We start from the raw sequence: 26,213 nt of genomic DNA, 5'->3' as shown, positions 1-26,213 counted from the left end.
CAGCTGAAGGACACCTACGGGTGCGGGAATTCTCGCTACATGGAAGACCCGTTGGTTGCCTTCGGCTGTTGTTTGCTCTATGGTCGGGTGGTTGTCGCTTTGACATATTCACCATTTCCTTTCTCAATTTTATTTTATACCTTAGCTGTATTTGGCAAAACTTTAAGAAATTTTGGTCCTCAATGCTCTTCAACTTCGTACAATACATTTGGCCTTTTTAACCCATTTTTTGGATTCGAGCGTCACTGATGAGTCTTTTGTAGACGAAACGCGCGTCTGGCGTATATACTAAATTTAGTCCTGGTATCTATGATGAGTTTATTTACCGGCTGGGTTTTTTAGTTTGCATTGTAGGGACCTTCATATGTTCAAAAGAGGCATTAAGTTGTGATGTGGTTATGCTATGTTTGTTTATTATATGATTCTCTGTGAACCGCACTGACTTGAATTAGATGAATTTAAATATAATTCTTAAGAATGTCCATGTTGTATTTACAGCATACCACCACCACCACCACATTGTTGGCCGGTACAAATACAGTCTGCTTTGAAAGTTCTTTAAAAATGTGAAAATTGGAAGTTAAACCGACCTCCAAGCGTTGGCACTCATACCACATCTTCCTATATCTATTAAAGTCACATCCTTAAAATTTGAATGAAAGTTGTTCTATTTTCCTCTGGGAACAGGAACAGTATATATAAGGACATCTAACTACCAATATATGTGTTGCTGTTCGTTTCCCATAAGAATAAAACATCGACTTACTTTTCTAGTAAGGCCTTTGAACAAGTTGATTACCGAGGAAACAAAGTCGATCCAGGGGAACCAATTTTACTACTGGACAAAATTTAGGCAGTGGCTATTTGACCGGCACCGACTTAATAGCAAATTTGCTATTTGACCGGCACCGGCAAAATAGCAAATTTGTCATTTAGTCGGCGCTGAATAATTTAAAACTGTTCATTGATGTGATAATTAGAGAATAAAAAGCTTAATAACAAAATCATTTTAAATCATTTTATCACAAAATCGAGCATTAAAAATACAGTACAATCAAAAATTAAATATTGAAGATGTTAATAAATAATTATAACTTTACAATATCATTTCAAAAGCATGAAAACACATTTGTATATATACCTTACTAAATAATTTTGTTTCTAAAATATTAAAAAAGTTGATGTCCAAATCTGTGTAAAATCTATGGTTTAAATATTCTGCCATGTGATAAAAATAGTGTTATGTAAAACTATGTACATCATTTAAAAATAGACAATATTAAAAGTTGTTTGCTACGAATTTCAAAAGAACACATGATTTAACATTTGCAAGTTAACCAATTATTTGCCTTGGGAAGTTGTTTTAATATAGCACAATTATAAAAGCTGCCCTTCAAATAGGAGCTACTAATTACACTGGCTTAAATTCCTTTGAATCTGCATTATGTGTGCATATGTTGCATATGCAGAAAGAGTTCTTTTTCTTCTCTTTATATACACTCTTAATAGCTTCCAATGCATCTTTTTGACAGTACTTTTTGATTAAATCTATAAAATTGAGAAAGGAAATGGTGAATATGTCAAAGCGACAAACACCCGACCATAGAGCAGACAACAGCCGAAGGCAACCAATGGGTCTTCAATGTAGCGAGAATTCCCGCACCCGTAGGTGTCCTTCAGCTGGCCCCTAAAATATGCATAATAGTACAGTGATGATAGACGTCATACTAAACTCCGAATTATACACAATGTTTACAATTGGGTCCAAACAAGAGGCATTTAAAAGTTCAGGTCTTGCTTCAACTTGTTACTTGGTTATTGAAATGTTGTTATTAACAGCATTTTTTGCCAAATCGCTTCCAAAAAACACGTCTACTAAAAGGAATCTGATTTCTTTGGAACTTTTCTTATGAAATGGTACAAAATTGCTTTTACGGGAACGCTTTTTGGAAGACCAATGACAGTTTGGGTCAAACCTTTTGGCCTTCCACGTTTCTTGATATTTGGTGGAAGTAGAGACTCTGGTGGAAGTATATATTTGCTGAACACGCTATCCACAACAACCGCAATCCAGTAGGTGTTCTTCTTGTTTAGCGGTATCCCGTTCTTCTTCTTGTTTAGCGGTATCCCGTTCTTCTTCTTGCAAAACTTTTTTTTTGTGGATCAGTTTCGAATATATGAATATATCAATATAATTTTCTTTATTGTCTGTTACATTTATATCATCATTGATGTCTTCAATATCCTCATTAACATGCACGTCTGTTTGTTCATGTTCATTGCCACTTGAACTTGTACTTTCCACAGAATCAGATTATAGAACTCCAAGAACCATACACTTCTTCCCATGACTCCAAACATTTGTAATGCTCTGAATAACATCTAATCTCAGTTGATATTCGCCACCAGAAGTTTCGTACGCAAGACTAGACGTTTGCTGTAACACAATTTGTGTCTCCCTGTATTTTCGGTGCTTCAGTGAGAAATTTTCCTCACTCTTTTTGGTGTACATATGGTAGAACACACCGTCAGTCTGATGAATGGGTTTCTGGTATACCAGTATCATCAAATTATCTATGTTGTGATGTCCTGACTGTGTTAATCTTCCAACGATCTGACACTGCTTCAGCAACAAACACATTTTCGTGATTAACTTCTCTTAGTTTGAGAATATGCCTACACGAGAGAAACATTTTGATTTTTAGAATATATTTAATTTAATAGTTAAAAGTTTAAGTGTTTATATGAGTAACAGTAAGACAAGATTTTATATGTTTTCAGTCACAAGATTTTATATATAAAATTTTGATATTTAATTATTATTCTTACATTTTTAAAATTTCAATGAGATATAAGTTAATCAGAGCCGGCTAAATAGCAAATTAACTATAGTTTGTCGTTACAGGTCAAATAGCCACTGCCTTTTAAGGTTACATGTATTCTCAGTGTTATAAAAAAAAATCTGCCACAGTGGTATCAATATCAACCAGACAACTTTCCACCAAAGTTCAAATGAAGTGGATGTACGCAATCAGAGGCAAGTTGCCAACCAGACGACCTTCATCAATGAGAAAATATCCCTATATATAAAGGCAGTGTCTGCGCGTACCCGCATGCGTGTACGAATAGTCAAATTGCCGTTCTAGGCTGCGCGTACCCACATCCGGTTTTCCAATAAAATGCCATTGGATCGGGTATAAAACGTGAAATATCTACGGAAATTATCGATAAAACGGGAATATCGTGTAGAACGAGTGAAAAGTATGAAAAATAATATTTTCAAATTGTATTTATTAAATAATGATACATAATAGTCATTGCAAAATTAAATGCACAATGATGGAAAATGAACCTGTACAGTCCCTGTAAAAGAAAAACATGATAGAAATTAATACTATTATAAAATTTTAATGCAAATTTAAAGAATATTTTTTTTATAAATTAAAAATATACCCATATGATATTTTAAAATAATCTTTAAGTAAAATGTTAAACAGAAACTAAAATTTTAAAATATATAAAACTACTAAAATTAAAGCATGAGTTAATAAAAATTAAAATTTAAAGAAGCAAGTAATAATGATTAATGAAACGTGAATGGAGGCTGGCAACATTTGAAATGTGCAGCCGGGTTGAAATCCGTGCCAAAACAATCATATTTGATATGTAAAATGTGTTCCAAATCTTTTAAATTAGTTACATGAATCTTTTGTAATTGGTTTAAATTGATATTATAACTTGCTTCTTTAATTTTTATTAACTCCAGCTTTAATTTTAGTAGTTTTATTTTACTTTTTTTCTTTTCAGGGACTGTACAGTTTCATTTTCCATCATTGTGCATTTAATTTTAATTAATAAATACAATTTGAAAATATTATTTCTACACGAAATCCCTATACTATCGATAATTTTCTTACATATTTCACGTTTCATTCCCGATTCGATGGCCTTTTATTAGAAAACCGGATGTGGGTACGCGCAGCCTAGAACGGCAATTTGACTATTCGTACCCGCATGCGGGTACGCGCAGACACTGCCATATATAAATGATCACAAATTAGGGCTCTTCACGGTTAGTTCGGCCATATTGGATAGGGGGCAGATTTTCATAATAGAGGTAAAAATGGTGTGAAAAATACGGGAAAACATCATTAAAACAGAGCTGTTGCTTGGAAACACACATAGTATTTCCCACACTTTCATACTATTTCCACCTTCTTCCAAAAAATCTGCCCCTATCCAATATGGCCGAACTAACCGTGAAGAGCCCTGATCTTTTTCAAATATTTCAATGACGACCTTGTAGTGATGTTTTCTGAAAGAAACAAGTTCCAATGAAAATGTATTCCAGCAATAACGAGATTTTTCCATCTTCGTTTGCCGGACATAATAGTCCCAGATATAATCTTCAATTTGTTGAAGGCGGTCACTATATGGTAGAAGAAGTAGAAGTAGATGTTGCGTGTATTTTTTTTATGGAAACCCGAGTCGTTTTTTAGAACACCAATGTTGACAAACTAAAACGACTGGTTTTCTGCGCATTTACATCCGTTGGCTCTTTTTGTGTTAGAATAAACCAGTTTTATCGTATCAAGACAGAACTTCAACAAGACAGAATGGCAGACATAAAAGCATTGGAACACCCAACTTTGAAAGTTTGTTTCATTTAGATGTTTTGTATAGTATAATTCATTTAAGATTTGTGGCAGTCACAGTGTAATTCACACTTTCTGTACTAAGGAGAATGATCACGAAAAGTGAAAATTGACCCTAAGATTTTATTTCTTTTTAATCGGGTCAAACTGAAACTGCTTGAAATGCATTTTTCACATCGGAATAGTAGATATAATCAGAGACATATAATACAATATTATATGTCTCTGATATAATTATCTGCGCAAACTTTTGTTTTATAACAGAATATTTTAAATTGTAGGTTTTGGCTAAGGTTATTTCTAAAGCCAGATACATATAATACATAATAACTGATCAATGCTGAAAATGTATGTAAAAAGCATACATGAAAATCTCTAAAAGAATAAAAGCAACATATTTTGACACTATAAATTATTGCCATTGGCTACAGTTACATGGAAATGTAATTATCAGGTTGGGGACAACCCACCAAATGGGGATTATTATAAAAAAAAATATTGTTACATTGGAGATTCAAATTTGAATGTACACTTGATTAATTAAACTTAAACCTTCTCTATAGTTAAATTTTTGCCATTAAGAACTAAATTATCTGGAATCTGAAAAGGAAAACACTGTTTCTACCAGTTTCAACCTGTGTACAAGTGTTAACAACCTTTGCCTTCATGATTGAATTGTACTTTTAAGTTATATTGTTTGTTTTTTAAATCTATATGCTGAATTGGATATTGAAATGGAGGTGAAAATAAAATCAGCAATGGACTTCAATGAAATCCTATTTAAAGGCAACATGGCATCACCTCATGAACATGCATCCAACAAAAAAATTGGATGAGAATATAAACTTTGCAATCTTCAGTATTAAAATATTTTTCACCTCAGAAGCATGACAGACATTGAAAGTTTCTTTACTTCATAAGGGATAGTGCAGAATGGAATTGTACAGTATGCTATACTGATATGAACATTGCTTCATCACTTGTTCGTGATGGTTGCTTTGAGTACTATAAAACAGGCTCCCCCTTGACTTCATTTGGTATCCGATTTGCGAGTATGGTCTTGTGAAAAGATGTTTGTCCAGCGGAAGGTCATGATAAACTACTGACTTGTGGTAAGAGAGACCCTTGTAGATTTCGAAAAAGAGCAGACTAATGCCACTACAAGGCAGCACTCGTACCTTCAAAGTGGAAAGTGATTAATATAAGTTGCAATAAATACAACATGCTCCCTGAACAACATACTGGATTTGTACGTAGAATCTGTTATTGTAAATAAAAATTGTATGCAATATTGTAAAATTCAAATTAAAGTTTTCATGTTTTATTTTGATACATACTATTAATCATGGGGTATACCCACATTGGATTACATTAATGTTTCAATAATTATTGTTAAACTTATATTCCTAATTAATCAGTTCCTTACCTAGCCCTGCATCCCGGCAATTAGTCTCCAATTTAACAATGTTTTTTTTTATTATGGTTGCATCTTCATCATCATGTAACCGTAGCCAGTGTCTAAATTAATACTATAACATGTATCCTCAGATCATAAACCAAATTGTGGGTTGTTTAAATTTGTTCAAATTGAAGGCCACATATTGCAGAAAGTGGACCTTAACTTACAACCCAAAAAACACTCATATATGTAGTCCCGGTAAAAAAATAATGATAATAAAAGAACAAATTAATTAGTTTTCTATTTAAATGTTTCAGTTCCTTATTACAGTAAAAGAAGTAAACTTAATCTGCATGTAATAAATACTACTAAAATATATAAAAAAAAACACACAAAAAAACAAGCAAGCAACAAAAGGTATAGATTAACTAAGAAAAACAATCATGTGGTTGATTTCATCTTTAAAATTATGTGAATGTTATTCTTTTACATGATTTTATTTTTTGCAGGTTCCTTATGAAATATTGAATAAGAAGTTTCGTTCAGCACAGAAGACAATTGACAGAGAAATCTCACATGTACATACAGCTAGCAGTGACATTGAGGCCTGTCTAGAGGACAAAAAGAAAATAAAGGATGTGTCCAAAGTAATAGATAATATGGTAGAAAAACTTTGTCTTTTGAAAAGAAAGGTAATCATTAAGATTTTTTTTTATGAATAAACATATAATATAGAGTGAATGTCAATGTGAAAGCAAACCCCCAAAAAAGTTCACAAAATTAAGACAAACTATTATAATTCAATGCAAATGGGTCAATCCATTAAAATTAGTAAAATATTGGGTGTGGAGCCTATACCAACTGGAGATAATTAAATAGCCTTATCTTTGTGCTCAACCAGCCAAGTCTTGTAAAAATGCAAACTAGCCTGCAAAAATCATCTACAATCTAACTAAGTTTTTGGAAAATGACGCAGTCATTGTTCCATAACTGCCGACCTGATTTCTCTGCCTACCGCGCTTGGTTTCGTATTTACTAATTTCAATACAAACTGGAATGTGCTTGTGTTATCATTATGCATGAGCATTGTGTAGTAATCAGCCAGGAACCAGTTTACAAACTAACTGGTTTCTGTTTGTATTCCACTACAGTCGAACAAAGTGTTGTAGTTTGACAGGAACCAGTCCAGAATTTTGTAAACTACAAAACGTAATCGGTTATTATCATTCCGTTTTGGTGTTTCATACCGACTTATATGGTTTGAATAAGCTTAAGACCCTTCAAACATTAATGTGATAGGTATATTAAAGACTGTTTTACAAAAGGATGAAACTGTTTTGCTTTAAAAGTCGTACTTTAGTGATATATGTTATGTACGGATTTCCACTCTCACCGGTTAATTTCTTCTTTTACACGTGCTTTTGAAACTTCCTGTTTAAACATCGCAAGTTTTAAAATTGTTTTTTGAGTGAATTAAACTTATTTTAACAATCACGAAGCGTTCGGGAATCATTTCAAGCAGTTTCTTTTTCTCTTTGATGATGGAAAATAGGTTTTCTCAAGAAAATACCGCAAACGATCGCAGAGAAATTGAAACGTACAAGTCAAGTCGGCACCTGGTTAAATTGGCATCTAGTCAAATCGGCATCTATTTGACGTCAATTCGGCTTCCAATAATATTTATTATAATATTTTCTATTCAAATAATTAATAACTGTTACCAAGTACATAGTGAATATTAGGTAAACAACGAAACCAAAGTGAATATGTTGTTGTGTATAAAAGTAAACAATGAAGCTATTGTTTTAACCAAGATTAAAATTAAATGGAAAACTATGAGTCCCTTTCAATAAATCAAACTTTCATGCCAAATAATTAGCAAATTTAAGGTGTTTTTTTTTTTCAGTAATGTTTAAACAGCATTAAACAAACAATCCTGTAAAAGACTCAACTGGTTAAATAATGCATAAAAATATCCAATATCTCATGTATTAGTCCAAATAATAATGACGTCTGACAAGGCTATTTTATTTTTTTCTGGGACGCCTTCCTAAGACGTTCGTAGGAAGGCTTCCTAAGAAGGCGTCCCAGAAAAAAATTAACATAGCCTTGTGCATGTTGTGGTCATAGGAAGGTGTCCCAGAATAAAATTTAAAAAGCCTTGCCAGACGTAATAATTATTTGGACTACTCATATATATCATTAAAAATACACCAAAAAATTCATGTAGTTGAGAAAAATAAATACATACAAAATGTACATGAAAATCCAAAAAAGTGAAAGTTAGTATTAACTCTTTTTGCTTTAAAAATTTACAACTGCATTTAAGTATTGAATGCTTTTTTTTGTAAATTCATTGAGGTGTAAAAGCGTTGACCGAAGTACTTTTGTATGAAGCGCGTAAGCGTAAGCGCTTCATTCTAAAAATGTGCACACGGTCAACGCTTTTGCAACCCTATGAGGTTACAAAAAGAAACATTCAATACTTATAATTACTTTTTTTAGCTAGGATCATGAAAACACGAATTTTATAACTTTTTTATTCAATTCATCTGAGCACTTTATTGTGGGACCACGTGTTATCATGAATGAAAAGTTTTATTGAGTGATGCAATTGCTTGAGGAATAACATGTGATGTGCAGTTAGCCAATCATAATAAAGTATTATAATGAAACATATATCAAATGTAATTATAACAAAATACATTACGTTGTAAGAGTTATCTCCCCAAACACTGTTTTTCTTGTGGCCACCTCTCCTTCGTAACCGTAAAAGATTTTATTTTACCAAATTGCTCGTAACATATTTAGGATAAGAATATTCGTTTGAACCATAGCTCTATGGGGACTCCATATGAGAGTTATTCCCCCTTTTCATTTGATTCAAGCGATATGCATTTTCAACTGGTAAACCATAACTGATAGAGACATAGGGTCTTCATGAGGTCATTGGTACTAAAAATGAAAATGAGGTCAATGTCAAAGGTCAAGGTCATATTATAAATTTTGATTTTGGCTTATTTTCACTTCTTTTCAAATACTGTATGACATTTTGACAAATAATTTTTCATAAATTATTAGTTGCGACATGTCCTTACTTGTATATTTTGGTTGAAAGGCTGCGCATACAATAAAAGGGAGTTTTTGTCCATCTTACATTTAAAATTACGCGTCAAGTGGTAGTACTCATTAACCAAACATATTAAAGACCTAGGATATTTTGATTCAAGGTCCTTGGTTTGTGACCTTGAAATTTAGGTCAAGGTCATAGGTTAATAGGACGTCATAAAGCCATAGGAACTAACATTTTAAACTGATTTTTCATATTTCAATATAAAAATAGATCTTTTCTAGTGGAAAGACTTCAATTGTTCTCTGAACAATTTGTTTTTAATTTACTTCATATTTTGTGGGAGAAGGGGGTTCAGACTATGTGGTATCAGGTCTGTTTGCGCCCAATACACTTTCGCACCTCGCACGTTCACACCCAAGGTCTGTGTGCACTCTACTCATTCGCGCCCAATTCTAATTCAAATTCAAGTTGAATAATTGGAAAATCATGATTGTTGTTTTAAATTGCTTTGGTGTAAATACTGAATGTATTTATAGCTTGGTATGAGTAAAACAATGAAGATTTTAAAGAAAAAACACAAAAGATAATTGTTTTTAAGCCCTTTGATCTGAAACAACGAAACAATCAAATATAGGAACCAAAATATAGCAATCCACTATTATAACCAAAACATGATAAAATTTATTCAACACACAGAAAAAAAATTAGTCAAAATCTCACTTCATTATGAAAGAGGTCAATGAAACAAAGTATAGCAATACACTAACCAAAACATGATTAAGAGTTATTCAACGCTAAATAAAACATTGACAAAATACCACTTTATTTAGAAGGGATTATTATTATATTTAACAATACGCTATCCAAAACATGATTAAGATTTATTCAACACAAAAAAAAAAATGCTGTCTCACTTTATTTTGAGACAATGACAACAATTATACTTATAAGAAAACACTTGCTTACAGAGTTATTAAACACAAAACCAATTAAGATTAGTTGCGAACATGTAGGATTTGAAAGTGAAAGGGGGCGAACATGAGTTTGCGCAAACGTAAATGGGCGCGAACGGAGCCGGATTCAGCCTATGTACCAGTGAGAAATATAGAAGCCTTTCTACGGTATTTATTTGTACAATTCAGGTAGTCTTGACCTATTCATTTGTCTTTAAAAAAAACCCAGCCAGTTGGCACCTTCACTTCACACACACATATACGAATATCAATTATATGCTTACGAGACATGTTGCATTGTTAAACTAATTACAGTATGTGAAAATCAAGACTTGCATAAAAACTATCCCAATATTAGAGACAGTGGCGTCATTTTTCTTCAGAGCTTTCAGCTCTTTGATTCATAAAATTCAGCTACAGTTAGCTACAGGACTGTAGATTCAAAAGTTAAATGTTAAGACTGAGGATGTCATTTATATATAACTGTATTAAACTTAGTGAAAGTCAGGGATTGAGAAGTCAAAGAGAAGGCCACGGACCCATTTATGTTTAAAGGGATTGAGAAGTCAAAGAGAAGGCCAGGGACCCATTCATGTTTAAAGGGATTGAGAAGTCAAAGAGAAGGCAAAGGACCCATTTATGTTTAAAGGGATTGAGAAGTCAAAGAGAAGGCAAGGGACCCATTTATGTTTAAAGGGATTGAGAAGTCAAAGAGAAGGCAAGGGACCCATTTATGTTTAAAGGGATTGAGAAGTCAAAGAGAAGGCAAAGGACCCATTTATGTTTAAAGTGTCTACAAGAAAAAGTCAAACTCAACAAACAACTACATGTATAAAAATAAAGAATTCTTTATAAATTGCAGAGATTGGTACAGTTCAGCTTAGCTTTTGAGTTTAAAGTAAAGTAAATATGTGACACAAGTACAAATTTTCTGAGTGTTACTGATTAACATATGACTGTTTACCAATATCAGTTTGTAACTTGACAGATTATGGTTAAAATCTTCAACACACTACCAAATATATTTCAAAGCCTGACATACACAAATCTTTCGATATCGGCAAGGTTTGTGCTTAGTCTATACCAAGGCTTTTTCTCCAAGTATTTTATACAATTTAGATTTGCCTGGAAATGGTAAGTTGTTGTCATTGTTTTGTTTCTGATTGTTGCCTATGAAAAAATATATAACAGACATGATTAAATAGCTAACGATATCGGTACATGGTACATTTTATAATAAGATATATAGAAAACCTTTTTTATGTCATAGGCTGACGAGAGTATAAATGAAGAGCTTGAAGCAGCCAGAGTAATAAAGAGACGAGTAGATCACCTTAAAGAAGCTGAATTACTTCATCCTCATACTAAACCTTTATGGCACAAAAAGAGATTAGACAGAATGCTGGTGGAATACTTTCTTAGAGCTGGGTTTTACAACACAGCCATCAAACTGGCTCAGCAATCTGAAATAGAGGTAATAAGATTATGCTTGTACCTATATATCAAAGAAAAGAGGGACGAAAGATACCAGAGGGACAGTCAAACTCCTAAATCGAAAAAACAAACTGACAATGCATGGCTTAAAATGAAAAAGACAAACTGACAAACAATAGTACACATGCCACAACATAGAAAACTAAAGAATTGGCAACACAAACCCCACCAAAAACTAGGGGTGATCTCAGGTGCTCTTGAAGGGTAAGCAGATCCTGCTCCACATGTGGCACCCGTCCTGTTGCTCATGTTATAACAAATCCTGTAAATAAGTCTTATTCCGTAGGTCACATTCATGAAAGGGAACGGGATTATAATTACGACGTAAGGAACATATCCGATATCGTTTGTGAAACGGTTATTCCATAACAGTCAACCAACTCGTGATGGCATCCGTAAAATTTACGAAGGAATGGTTTCAATTTCACCATTTGGAACTCTTGCTTTAATAGGTTCCTATGAGCTCAAGAAAATCATGATAGGAAATGCAAGCATGTTCAAGTGATCTGCAGATGTCACATCATTGATCATGACCATTTATTTATTATGAATTTTTATGGGTAATCACAATAGGGGCTGCGTCTTATAAAATTACACTTGTCCACATGCAGATTTGTTCAGTTTTTTTAAGTTCTGTGTCACAGGTCATAATGTCTGACATCGTGAAATAGATATGATGTTTTTTGTTATCATTGTATACTACCATAATATGAAGCGGTCTGTGCACAGCCACTACATAAACCTGGTAGTTGCAGGAAGTAAAATGATGCTTTAAAACATCAGGGCAGTTTATTTTGCTACTGTCACACTATATCATGTATATAAAGGGCAGTCATAAGTTTACTTGGTTATATCTTTTTATGTATCTTCTTTAAAAAAATTATGTCTAATATGACATGTGTGTTTTTAAGGAAAAATTTGAAATACATTAATATTGAATTATATTTTAGGATTTGACAAATATTGAGCTTTTCCTGACTTCAAAAAAGATAGAAGAATCTTTACAGAGGAAAGAAGTGGTATCATGTCTTACATGGTGTTATGAAAATAAAAACAAATTGAGGAAAATGAAAGTAAGATTACTTAATTTAAATAATTTAATCATATTCATTTATCATGTTTATACATTGATAAATTTATACAATTCAGGTTCTCATATTATGAACTTCATGGTTTACAATTTTTTGACACTTTTTCTGATATGAAAATAGGCCAACATACCTGCTTGGAAATATAAAGGTTAAATCAAAGCATCGTGTAAGCAAGAGTACCCAACTCTCTGGTATTTTTAACGACTGTTTCAATCTGGAAGACATCTTTCACATATTTTGACCCAAATGATATTGTTGCATTTGTAAGACACACATCCATGCAAAAGGTAATATTTATCCTCATACTTGGCAGTGTTATCTGAATCAAAATCACTTAAAATTAGATTTCCATACTCAATGTTTACAGTTATAACCTCACAAGGACAACATCAGTCACATATTGTAATAACACTTGTTAATTTTGATATAATTTTATTTTTGATGTAGAAGTCTTCTGATTGGCTGACGTTGTTTTGTTTATCAGCTCATAGACATAATTTAGTCATGTGACCGTGACGTCATCAACATTTTTTCATGGTGTACCCTGGTTGAAAATGTAATTTAGAATTAAATTATAAGAAATAACTGTAATATTTTATCTGTCTATTTGAAATAACATACAATGTGGTTCACACTTTAAAATAACCCACTCTGCGGGTTATTCAGTATGCACCACATTTTTTTATGTTATTTCTTCATAGCAGAAAAAGTATTACAGTCATTCCTTAATTTTTTTTTATTATACGACTGCAAAATTTGAAAAAAATTTCGTCGTATATTGCTATCACGTTGGCGTCGTCGTCGTCGTCCGAATACTTTTAGTTTTCGCACTCTAACTTTAGTAAAAGTGAATAGAAATCTATGAAATTTTAACACAAGGTTTATGACCACAAAAGGAAGGTTGGTATTGATTTTGGAGTTTTGGTCCCACCATTTTAGGAATTAGGGGCCAAAAAGGGCCCAAATAAGCATTTTCTTGGTTTTCGCACTATAACTTTAGTTTAAGTTAATAGAAATCTATGAAATTTTGACACAAGGTTTATGACCACAAAAGAAAGGTTGGGATTGATTTTGAGAGTTTTGGTTTTAACAGTTTTGGAATTAGGGGCCAAAAAGGGCCCAAATAAGCATTTTTCTTGGTTTTCGCACCATAACGTTAATATAAGTAAAAAGAAATCTATGAAATTTAAACACAAGGTTTATGACCATAAAAGGAAAGTTGGTATTGATTTCGGGAGTTTTGGTCCCAACAGTTTAGGAAAAAGGGGCCCAAAGGGTCCAAAATTAAACTTTGTTTGATTTCATCAAAATTGAATAATTGGGGTTCTTTGATATGCCGAATCTAACTGTGTATGTAGATTCTTAACTTTTGGTCCCGTTTTCAAATTGGTCTACATTAAGGTTCAAAGGGTCCAAAATTAAACTTAGTTTGATTTTGACAAAAAATGAATCGGTTGGGTTCTTTGATATGCTGAATCTAAAAATGTACTTAGATTCTTGATTATTGGCCAAGTTTTCAAGTTGGTCCAAATCGGGGTCCAAAATTAAACTTTGTTTGATTTCATCAAAAATTGAATAAATGGGGTTCTTTGATATGCCAAATCTAACTGTGTATGTAGATTCTTCATTTTTGGTCCTGTTTTCATATTGGTCTACATTAAAGTCCAAAGGGTCCAAAATTAAACATAGTTTGATTTTAAAAAAAATTGAAATCTTGGGGTTCTTTGATATGCTCAATCCAAACATGTACTTAGATTTTTGATTATGGGCCCAGTTTTCAAGTTGGTCCAAATCAGGATCTAAAATTATTATATTAAGTATTGTGCAATAGCAAGTCTTTTCAATTGCACAGTATTGCGCAATGGCAAGAAATATCTAATTGCACAATATTGTGAAATAGCAAGATTTTTTTTTAATTGGAGTTATCTTTCTTTGTCCAGAATCAACTTAAATCTTTGTTATATATAATATACAATGTATATTCACTTTTTACTACCAACTGATAAATTAAAATAATCTTTACCATTCAGTGATAACAAGCAGTTTTTTTACATCTTTTAAATAAATATTTTAGGATGTATTTAAATGAGTAGTTATTGTTGCAAACTCCATTAGAAATTTTAATTGAGATTAGTTTTGGAATAAGGGAAAGGGGGATGTGATTAAAAAAATTGGGTTCAATTTTTCTCATTTGAAATTTCATAAATAAAAAGAAAATTTCTTCAAACATTTTTTTTGAGAGGATTAATATTCAACAGCATAGTGAATTGCTCTAAGAGAAAACAAAAATTTTAAGTTCATTAGAACACATTCATTCTTTGTCAGAAACCTATGCTGTGTCAACTATTTAATCACAATCCAAATTTAGAGCTGAATCCAGCTTGAATGTTGTGTCCATACTTGCCCCAACTGTTCAGGGTTCAACCTCTGCGGTCGTATAAAGCTACGCCCTGCGGAGCATCTGGTATTTATTTCCTTTTAATATACTTGTTTCTTTGCAGAGTACCTTAGAATTTAAACTAAGAAAACAAGAGTTTATAGAACACATAAGAAACAGCAGATGTTTAGAAGCAGTAAAGTAAGTTCACGTTTTTTCTATCTAGAGCATGGGTTGAAAAACTGGTTTGATATAAATATCTGCACAGAGATCTGGTTAACCCATGACAGTTGGTGCAAAGCATTCCACTGACAACATATGGACACTATAATAACTAACTAAGATGATATATACAGACATATAATAATACAAAATCTTTCTAAGATAAAAAAAAAAAAATTAACAAAAATATTTTAAAAATAATTTTAAAACATTAAAAACAAGAATTTATGTGCATAAGAAACTTGGCCTTCTTGTACTATTACATGTTCATTTCCATGTTCAGTAAACCAAGAAAGTCAGAACAAAACCTAATTTTGCATATATTATATACTGAGTTTCAAGTTGAAATTACCACAATTGCATCATAAACTGCCTTAACCCAAAACTATAACCTGATAGAGGGGTTGACCAAAAACCCTGTGTAGAAAACACCAGGCCCTTTCATTTTGAAAGAGTTCAACATCTGCAAACAATATTAATAAGCTGTATCATACATTACATTTAGATTTCTAACCTCCAGGATAATATCAAATCAAATTTAAATATAATGTAAACAGGTTTAACTCCTCTTTTTACAAAGTGTGCAGATGTCAATCTTAATGACAATGCCTAAGCAAACATTTATACAAACAAAGCAAGCAAGCCAACCAAAGTTTCATTCTACAAGCATTATAAATGAAATTAGTTTATACTCTTTTATTCTTCTAGACATGCAAGAAAACATTTTTCTGTACTAGAAGATGACCAAAAACTAGTGGAGGTTCAGAGAGTAATGGGTTTATTAGCATTTCCGGGATGTTCTTCCAAATCCCCTTACAAGGTGAGTAGCTAGATTTATCATTCTTCAAGAACATATTACAAGAGAAATAGGACTGTTATAACTTACATGTTGTTTTTTATTTGGATTGTTGTAAAAAATGAAATTTTCTAGATTACCATACAAATGAATTTATATAGAGTGTCATCTATAGGAATATTTGAATTATCAAAGTTGTTTTGCCAAATCGCCATACAAATTAAAGTTAATAAAAAAAGTTAACATTACTGGCTTGTTCTTCAATTTATCTTACAAAATATGTAAAATACCTTGTTATTTACGTCTAGCTTTGATACAAAAAGCAAGACATAGGTATGCTGTTTCTGGCCTCTGCTGCATTGTCAACAATGTATTAGTTTGTGACTAGGTCAAATTATGGGAAACCACTCTTGGTTTTAAAGTCAATTAAGGAATAAAATTGAGAATGGAAATGGGGAATGTGTCAAAGAGACAACAACCCGACCAAATAAAAAACAACAGCAGAAGGTCACCAACAGGTCTTCAATGTAGTGAGAAATTCCCGCACCCGGAGGCGTCCTTCAGCTGGCCCTAAACAAATATATACTAGTTCAGTGATAATGAACGCCATACTAATTTCCAAATTGTACACAAGAAACTAATATAAAAATAATACAAGACTAACAAAGGCCAGAGGCTCCTGACTTGGGACAGGCGCAAAAATGGGGCGGGGTTAAACATGTTTGTGAGATCTCAACCCTCCCCCTATACCTCTAACCAATGTAGAAAAATAAACGCATAACAATACGCACATTAAAATTCTGTTCAAGAGAAGTCCGAGTCTGATGTCAGAAGATGCAACTAAAGAAAATAAACAAAATGACAATAATACATAAATAACAACAGACTACTAGCAGTTAACTGACATGCCAGCTCCAGACTTCAATTAAACTGACTGAAAGATTATGATTTCATCATATGAACATCAGGCACAATCCTTCCCGTTAGGGGTTTAGTATCATACCATCATAGCATATATGAGAAGAACATAACCCGTGTAAGGAATAACTGTAATATTTAGGAATGACTAATATTTTTTCTGTCTATGAAGAAATAACATAAAAAGGTGGTGCAAACTGAATAAGTTGTGTAGCAGTTGTGGCTGAGGCATTGGTGGCATCAACAATTGTTAAATGTTCTGCTTAAGTTAGTTTGATAGGCACTACTTGTGATAGATCATTGATATCAAATATAAAGATGCATTACTATCAGTACATATCAGTTTGACAAAAATTTTGGGACCTGCCTTTTATGTCGTGGTCCAGCAATTTTCAAAATTAAGTTTTCTGCTTGAGTTAGTTGATAGGATCTACTTGATAGATCAATGATAGATTGTATGAATTTGATTTGCAATAAGTTCAAATCAGTTAGAGGATTATTATAAGTCTCTGCTCCCTACTGGCTATGGTTCAGTGACTATAAAATAATCAGCATCTTTTAATAACATATTTTCTGCTTAAAGGGGCACTAGCTGTCAAATTCATGGTCACCGCTTTGGCTCAAATTCTCATATTTGATTTATAACAATGTAAAACATTTATCCAAACTACCAAAAGTCTAAAATAAACAGTATACAGAGCATGGTATAGATAATATAAAGGTTCGTTTCGTGTGTATGTTAGTCCAGACGCCATCTAATTAACTATTGATTTGACCTCAGATGACCATATAAGCGATGTTAACATAAATAACGATACAAATAGATTAAACCAACACGTGCAATTGGTTTTTTATAGGTCTGTTTGATTTTATCTTATAGATTAAAAATTTATGCGTCTCATTGTTTTTAACCGTATAAGAATGATTTTATATAGATGGAATCAGTAATCAAATGATTTACCGTAGTTTCACTTTCATTGTTGACATTCTTTTTCTTCAAATAACCTGTACACGTATATTGCATGCGTTGTCAATCTCTAGCGAGGGGTTAAATTGAAGTTCACATGAATACGGATTTAATGAGGTCGGCTTATTCACTTGCAAGTGAAAACAGTAATAATCAATGTTTCATCACTTAATTTGACAAAATTAAACCATATTGGCTGCTAAAAGCGAATTATTATTTCACTATTTCACTTTCATTATTGATTGAACAAAAAAAATCTTACTTAAGATTTTTTATATATCTCGTAGCTTGTACCCCTTTAAGTTATTTTGGAATGAATTACTTCCATTTGGTCAATGATATTTTCTATAAAGTTCATTACTATCAGTGCATATCAGTTTGACTTCTGTTTTAAGGCCCTGTCCCCCTAGGTCATGTTCCAGTGACTTTCAATGAATTGACAATTTTCAATGATAAAAAAAAATCCTGTGCAATAGAAAAAAATGTGTTTTTCTGTTAATATTTCTTAGTGTATGAACCTTGATATTATTTATTCCTTTACTTCATTATTTTTTTTTGTTCTAGTTACCATTGAAAATTATTCTACAAATTTATAAAGATATTTTCTCTTACGGGCTATTGGTCACATTCCTATTTTTTTTTATCTGAATTTAAGATAATGTGTAATATATTGTTTGTAATTGTAGGACTTATTGGATGAGAATTCCTGGGCTGACCTTGTTAAACAATTTAGATACGAAAATTTCAAACTCCATCAACTTAATACAGATTCTGTGTTCACCATTACCTTACAAGCAGGTCTTTCAGCATTAAAAACACCGTATCCTTTACACTGTGATAATAATATTATATGATATGCTTAATAACCAATATTATTGCTGTTTATTTTAACATTTTTTGTGAAGAACAATAACAACCTCAAGCGAGTCTTAAGTTAGATCAAAGTTTTGTGAATGTCCATTCATTTCGGCAAGCTATTAAAACCAACAAATAAAAAATTAAGGAGATAGGGTATGATTACCAATGAGACAACTAAAGAAAAAGTTCAAATGAAATGGATATAAACATACACAAAATTCAGATAGAAAATATGCATATAAAGTATTATTAATATCAAGTACATTTTGGAAGTAACATCTTGTATCAGATAAGCAATTTACTCATCACTTTATTTTTAGCTCACCTGGCCCGAAGGGCCAAATTGAGCTTTTCTCACCACTTGGCGTCCGTCGTCGTCTTCGTTAACTTTTTGTTTTGAAATTCTTCTGGCATGAATGTTCCTTATGAGGTGCTGACCAAGTGTTGTTACTTTGTAGCGGATCCATTATCCAAGATGGCCGCCAGCGGGGGACTTAGTTTAACATAGGACCCTATGGGAAATGCATACAAATGACTTCTTTTAGAGAACCACTGAATGGAATGAAACAAAACAAGGCATGAATGTTCCTTATGAGGATTTGACAAAGTGTTGTTACTTTGTAGCCGATCCATTAAATGATTATCCAAGATGGCCGCCAGCGGGGGACTTAGTTTAACATAGGACCCTATGGGAAATGCATACAAATGACTTCTTTTAGAGAACCAGTGAATGGAATGAAACCAAACATGGCATGAATGTTCCTTAAGAGGTGCTGACCAATTATTGTTTCTTTGTAGCCGATCCATTATCCAAGATTGCCACCAGTGGGGGACTTAGTTTAACATTGGACCCTATGGAAATGCATACAAATGACCTCTTTTAGAGAACCATTGAATGGAATGAAACCAAACATGGCATGAATGTTCCTTATGATGTGCTGACCAAGTGTTGTTACTTTGAAGCTGATCCATTATCCAAGATTGCCGCCAGCGGGGGACTTAGTTTAACATAGGACCCTATGGGAAATGCATACAAATGACTTCTTTTAGAGAACCACTGAATGGAATGAAACCAAACATGGCATGAATGTTCCTTATGAGGTGCTGACCAAGTGTTGTTACTTTGTTGCCGATCCATCATCCATGAAGGCCACCAGCAGGGGACTTCGTTTAACATAGGACCCTATGGGAAATATATACAAATGTCTTCTTTTAGAGAACCACTGAATGGAATGAAACCAAACATGGCATGAATGTTCCTTATGAGATGCTAACCAAGTGTTGTTACTTTGCAGCTGATCCAACATCCAAGATGGCCGCCAGCAGGGGGGACTTTTGAATGAAATCAAACATAGCCTGAATATAGATATAGGAAGATGTGGTGTGAGTGCCAATGAGACAACTCTCCATCCAAACAACAATTCAAAAATTAAACCATTATAGGTTAAAGTACGCCCTTCAACACGGAGCCTTGGCTCACACCGAACAACAAGCTATAAAGGGCCCCAAAATAACTAGTGTAAAACCATTCAAACGGGAAAACCAACGGTCTAATCTATATAAACAAAACGAGAAACGAGAAACACATATATATTACATAAACAAACGACAACTACTCAGTGGCGGATGCAGGAATTTTCGAAAGGGGGGGTGCTAGCCCAGGGCAAAGGGGGGGTGCAGGGGGGGGTGCAAACATATGTCCCGATTCAAATGCATTGATCGGCCAAAATAAAGGGGGGGTGCGGACCCCCGGAACCCCCCCTCTGGATCCGCCACTGACTACTGTACATCAGATTCCTGTCTTAGGACAGGTGCAAACATTTGCAGCGGGATTAAACGTTTTAATGGGCCCAAACCTTCTCCCTTTTTCTGAAACAATAGCATAACATCACAACATATAAAAACATACGATAAAATATCAATTGGCAGACTTAACTCAATCAAAAAATGAATGTTCCTTTCCTTATTTTAGCCAAATTTTATATTTTTTTATATGATTTCAAAAACACAAGTAGAATCAGGTGAGCGATACAGACTCTTAAGAGCCTCTAGTTTTAAGCAAAAGTAGCCAAGATCATGATTGACCCTGACTTGGAGGGTTATAAAAATGTTTGTCTAACCTCCTGATTCATGTTTATCTTCTCTTAAAAGGGTAACTCATAATCGAAGATGATGTTTCACATAATTTACCTTAACTGAAACCAGTATGTGTTACAAGCAACATGCAATGAGAAAAAGCTCTGACTGTCCAGTCTGTAACTGTCAGCTGAATGAACTAGGGAAAGGCTTACCCTACTCACACTGTGCTAATTCTAAGTTGATATGTGCTATCTCTGGTCAAGCTCTCAATGAACACAACCCACCAATGGCATTACCCAATGGTCATGTTTATGGTTATAATGTAAGTAATTGTTATGGTTTGTTTGGGCTTGACAAAATGAAAACAATTTTGATTATTTGAAAATATGCAAAGCACCTGTTTAAGGAACCTTCCACTCTGTTAACTTCTGTTTAAATTAAAACATGCACAGTACATAGGAAAGGCACTTTGAAAATGGATGAACCTCTCCCTCTCTTAAACTACAAAAACAGAGCTTCATTTAATTTGTTTTCATTCTTCATGTGACCATGCACTACTGTGTGATTTACTTTTACATTCATTTTTCATCAATTTCTGTTTACTTTGTACTTTTATATTATTACACATACTGATTGTGTATATATTTTTTGTTACATTTTTCTCATGAACTTCAAATCAGAGGAACCTGAAATAAAGTTTCAACATTCATGCCAGCATGCTGTAAGGTTGGATTATGTATTCCCATCCATTGCCCTTGAACTTCCTGGTAACTGAATACTAAATGTAGGTGTATCAATATTGAGCAGTAGCTAACAGTACAACTTGTTTTTAATCAACATCACTTTACAAATCTATTACAGAATAAACTTTTAAAAAATCTTGCATATTAAGGTGGCACCCAACACTTTTGATAAAATTAATTTGGCTCGTTTAATTTTCATAAAATTTTAACAATGTATTTACTTTGACGCTTTAACAAAAATATAAAAATTTCAAAATAATTGAACCAACCGTTTTATCAGAAAAATTACACTGGTTATATAGCAGTTTGACAAACCCAATTTTGATCATTGAGAAGCTTAATATTCCCTTTACAACACAACGTAATTAAAACATTTAGCTGACTTTACAGAGTTATCTCCCTGTAGTGTTAGGTACCACCTTAATTTAAGAAAAATAATTTTTATATTTTACAGTCACTAAATGAGATGGCCGATGGTAATGATGGCACAATTGTATGTCCACGAACAAAGGAGATATTCCATATAGATGAAACAGAGAAAGTATTTGTCATGTGATTGTTTACTCATGAACTAGACAGATATTCCAGGATAAATGAAACAGGAAAATATATTTCTTATGTGATGTGTTGAACATGTGACACAGATTCAATCATTTACATGTAAACATTTTTTTGTCTTGCGATGTCTGATATGCATGAAATGTAAATGTAATCTAATATGTATTGCATTGTAATCATTATATTCTTCATTTGTTAGTCATGTGAAACTGATTCATTTCAGACATTTAACATTTATTTGTCTTGAGATGTCTTGTATAAAAGGATGTAATCTGATATGTATTGCATTGTAATCAATTTTTTCTTCATTTAACTACCTTTTTCATTCAATATGTTATAGTGTTTTGCTTTTAAAGCATTAATTTTTCTTCATTTTGAGTAATAGATTACATGAATAAGCATGTAGAATTTTTTTTTATTTGTAAGAATATTTGCATGATTTATAACCATCAATATTTATCATCCAGTGAGATAGGGAAGTAGACTCAAAATGTTCACTCTAGGTAAAACTATAGGTTAGCTTGCTGTGAACTGGCAACAGCCATATCACTGAACATTTGTGAGTGAACAAACAGACAGTGTTAAGTATTCAAGAACCTGTTTTAAGACAGGACCCCATAGAAAACTTCAAACATAACTGTTTCATACTTGCTTGTGAGAACTTTGTAACAAGGTACAAGCATGAGTCTTTATCCTTTATTAAAAGTCAGTGTTTTCTTTATAATTTTGAAGGATGATGTTTGAAAGAATGGTGGTCATGAGTATTGAAGGAAGAGGACTTATAAAGAGTAATAGGGAGTTTTAAACTACCGGTAAAAAGGATTTGTACTTAAATTAATGGCTGGGGCACCACCAATATGACCAAGCATGTGACCTTTTGGGTAAACACAGTATGAGGTGTAAAAGTACAGTTCTTGTAAATTTTAGTGAAATACTGTTTACACAGATCAAATATTTTTTGTACAACAATTTTTTATTGTTTTGGTGTCTGTAATGTCTTAAAACTATAATTTTAGGAAACATGATAAGTTTTATAACAATGAATAAATGTGCAGTGATTAACATCAGTAAAGTTTGACTCACTGTTGATTTACATTTGAACAATTTGGTAAAATGTTTGGTACCAACAGCCTGATTACTTGTTTAAGTCTAAGTTTTCCTAATTGTTTATGTTTGTGTATAGATTGGTTGCATGTTTGTGTATTGCTCATATTTCTTTTTGTATTACAGTATATATGAACAAAGTATCAGTGTAACATGTGTAATCACTGCATACATGTCCATATCCAACTCACAAGAGACACAGCCATTTTGTTTGTGTGCAGGTGGATATTTTAACTTTGTGCAGTAAGATCAAGGTGACAGGACCCATTATTTATGCATCAGTCTAGTGGCTTTAATTAATTTGATGTCTGATGTAAAAATCTGTGTTCAACAACTAATTTCAGTTATCAGATATTAAATCAGTAGCAGTCTTTGATTTATCAACAAAAAAAATCAGTTCTTCAATATAATATAACAACTCTGATTTAAGCCTAGGTAAAATCAGAGGTAAAGTAATGTTATATTATTTCAATACAAAATAAGATATGAAACAAGTAAATTTGGTATACATATACCATGTATACATATATATTTATACAATGGAATCATTTTGACATAATCATAATATTTATTTATCAACACCACTGAATGTAAATCAAACTACAATCAACCTTTTATCACACAATAAAATTTGTTACATGAGATGTTTTCATTTTCAAGACTTGATGTTATATTTCAAGTTCAGTGTTGGATAACATATGTTTATGTGAATCTAGTCATTAAATTCTGCCATCAGATCAAATCATTTGTATATCATTATGAGAAGGTCTGGATTATAACATCTGACTGGAATGAATGATTTTTAAAAAGGCCATCTTTTACTTTAAGAGTCCCTGTAATTAAAGATTAGAGTTTACCTTAGGTTATGATAAGGTAAACACTTGTTCTACTTTAGGGTAAGTTTTGGTTAAAGCGTAGGTAAGGGGAAGGGTTATTTTAGTATTGCTCTATTGGGTTGGGATCTGAAAAATAAAAAGAATCTGGAATTGGTATGGTTATGCTTCAATCCTGTATGTGTTGTTCCTGAATAAATATTATAAATGCTTCAGGGAAAAAAATTATCAGAAAATGACATATATTGTAGACATTTTTAAAAACAGTACATAACCATAACAAAATAAAAGTTTTTTACCTAATATGTTGGTGCATTAAATATATATGTTGGTGCATTGCTTATATCACAATATCAGAATATGTTACAGTCAAATGAAGATTTTACCTATTTGCTGATTGAATCAATCAAATTTTATTTGAGTGAGGAAATATTTCCTCTTCAAAAATTTCAATTATTAACCCTCCCCACAAAATTTCCCGCTTAGCAGTAGCATAGATGTTTCTAACTGTAATTTGGTAAATTTTTTATCAGACTGCAAAGGCAGAATGGCATCACATCCTGTCTAGTCAATGTCATGTTTTTGTACAAAAACAGAATAGTAGACAATTAACTTTGACAAACTGGGTAAAACATTTCCAAACTGATAAAGCATGTAATGTTTTGTTAATATTAAATCTTCATGAATTGATTACTTTTTGTTATTTAATTTTGTGTCAAATTTGAATATCAAAATGAACATTATTTGTATGTTCCAGTATTGACTTTTTTCAAAGTTATTTGTTGATACTACATGCCAATTTTTTGCTCTGAGTATATTATGTTATGCATGTTTCTCTTTTAATCCTTTAAAATCCAATGATTGCTTGACCTTCTGTAGATATTGACTTGATTTTGGTTACATGTACATTTGGATATGCGTTTGTTATGACCTTCTTGTATTGAATGATAAAATTGTAGCTTTTTGACTTCGAAAACTGGATGGAAAAACAAATGTTTTTATTTATTTTAGTTCACACAGCAGAAAGGTTTTTCTCATCATTTGGTCTCTGTGATCCATCAACTTCAACGAAAATCTTCTTTTCCTTAACTTCTCTGCCTAATTTACATAGGGCAAAAACTAATGAAAATGGAGAGTAAATATAAACAGAAAAATATGATACAAGATAGAGATTTGTTTATGAATTATATTCGTCTACAATGTTGGAGAGTGTCCATTGTTGAGATCCACAAATCTCTTTCAGAGCCGGTAGTTTACTTTTTCTTTTGATATTTCCCAAGATGTGAAGCTAACTGGGTATATGCAGTGTTTTCGTTGTTATTGATTGAAATACTTTTGCTTTCGGGTACACCTTATTTCACGAGTTGGTTGACTGTTATGGAATAACCGTTTCACAAGTTATATCGGATATGTTCCTTACATCCTAACTACAATCCCCTTCCCTTTCATGAATGTGACCTACACTGTCACATAAGACTATTTAGATATTTTCCATGTTCAATGGACCATGAAATTGGGGTCAAAAGTTTAATTTGGCTTTAAAATTAGAAAGATCATATCATAAGGAACATGTGTACTAAGTTTCAAGTTGATTGGACTTCAACTTCATCAAAAACTACCTTGACCAAAAACTTTAACCTGAAGTGGGACAGACGGACGAACGAATGGACAGACAGACGGACGAACGGACGCATAGACCAGAAAACATAATGCCCCTCTACTATCGTAGGTGGGGCATAACAATTGAATAACCTAATAACTCATTAATCAGATCGTATACGTATTTATGCTCTATATTCCGAATAAGATAGAGATATAGAGCTATAACAAGCGTTTTACATTGGTCTCATGTCATGGCTACATGCTTAGCTTGTACCCAGATGTAGCCACTCTTTTGTAGTAGCTCGATATTAAACGTTTTGCGCCAGGTGGTATGGGGTGACATTGTTTTCTAATTTGTAATGGGTCCAGTTGAGAGCCACATTTGATGTTCGTTCATTAGGCATTTCAGAACTTGTCCTTGTCATCCAAAAGTACCGAACTCCAAGGAAAATTCAAAAAGAAAAGTCCCTAATCAAATGTTGAAATCAAAA

At 32.7% G+C, this 26,213-nt stretch overlaps 1 protein-coding gene across 1 annotated transcript; it reads left to right on the top strand.

The window, feature by feature from the left end:
* Positions 1 to 4,307: 4,307 nt before the first annotated feature.
* On the top strand, positions 4,308 to 24,810 carry LOC134716099 (E3 ubiquitin-protein transferase MAEA-like). Its single transcript, XM_063578866.1, has 9 exons — positions 4,308 to 4,655; positions 6,564 to 6,746; positions 11,351 to 11,554; positions 12,525 to 12,647; positions 15,167 to 15,243; positions 15,973 to 16,084; positions 18,632 to 18,765; positions 21,009 to 21,204; positions 22,080 to 24,810. The coding sequence occupies exons 1-9, from the start codon at positions 4,617 to 4,619 to the stop codon at positions 22,179 to 22,181; spliced, it is 1,170 nt and encodes a 389-aa protein (XP_063434936.1). The 5' UTR covers positions 4,308 to 4,616; the 3' UTR covers positions 22,182 to 24,810.
* The last annotated feature ends 1,403 nt before the right edge of the window (positions 24,811 to 26,213 follow it).

Source organism: Mytilus trossulus, chromosome 4 (assembly GCF_036588685.1).
Source record: "Mytilus trossulus isolate FHL-02 chromosome 4, PNRI_Mtr1.1.1.hap1, whole genome shotgun sequence".
In the NCBI taxonomy this organism is placed as follows: domain Eukaryota; kingdom Metazoa; phylum Mollusca; class Bivalvia; order Mytilida; family Mytilidae; genus Mytilus; species Mytilus trossulus.
The sequence above is the reverse complement of the archived record's forward strand: the minus strand, read 5'-3'. Positions and strand labels throughout refer to the sequence as shown.

What these genes read in the sequence shown, in the direction of transcription:
- LOC134716099 (XM_063578866.1), top strand. Translation starts at nt 4,617, where the DNA reads ATGGCAGACATAAAAGCATTGGAACACCCAACTTTGAAA. An exon ending in TGGAACACCCAACTTTGAAA is followed by an intron (nt 4,656 to 6,563) that starts GTTTGTTTCATT and finishes TATTTTTTGCAG; the next exon opens with GTTCCTTATGAAATATTGAA. An exon ending in CTTCCAAATCCCCTTACAAG is followed by an intron (nt 16,085 to 18,631) that starts GTGAGTAGCTAG and finishes TTGTAATTGTAG; the next exon opens with GACTTATTGGATGAGAATTC.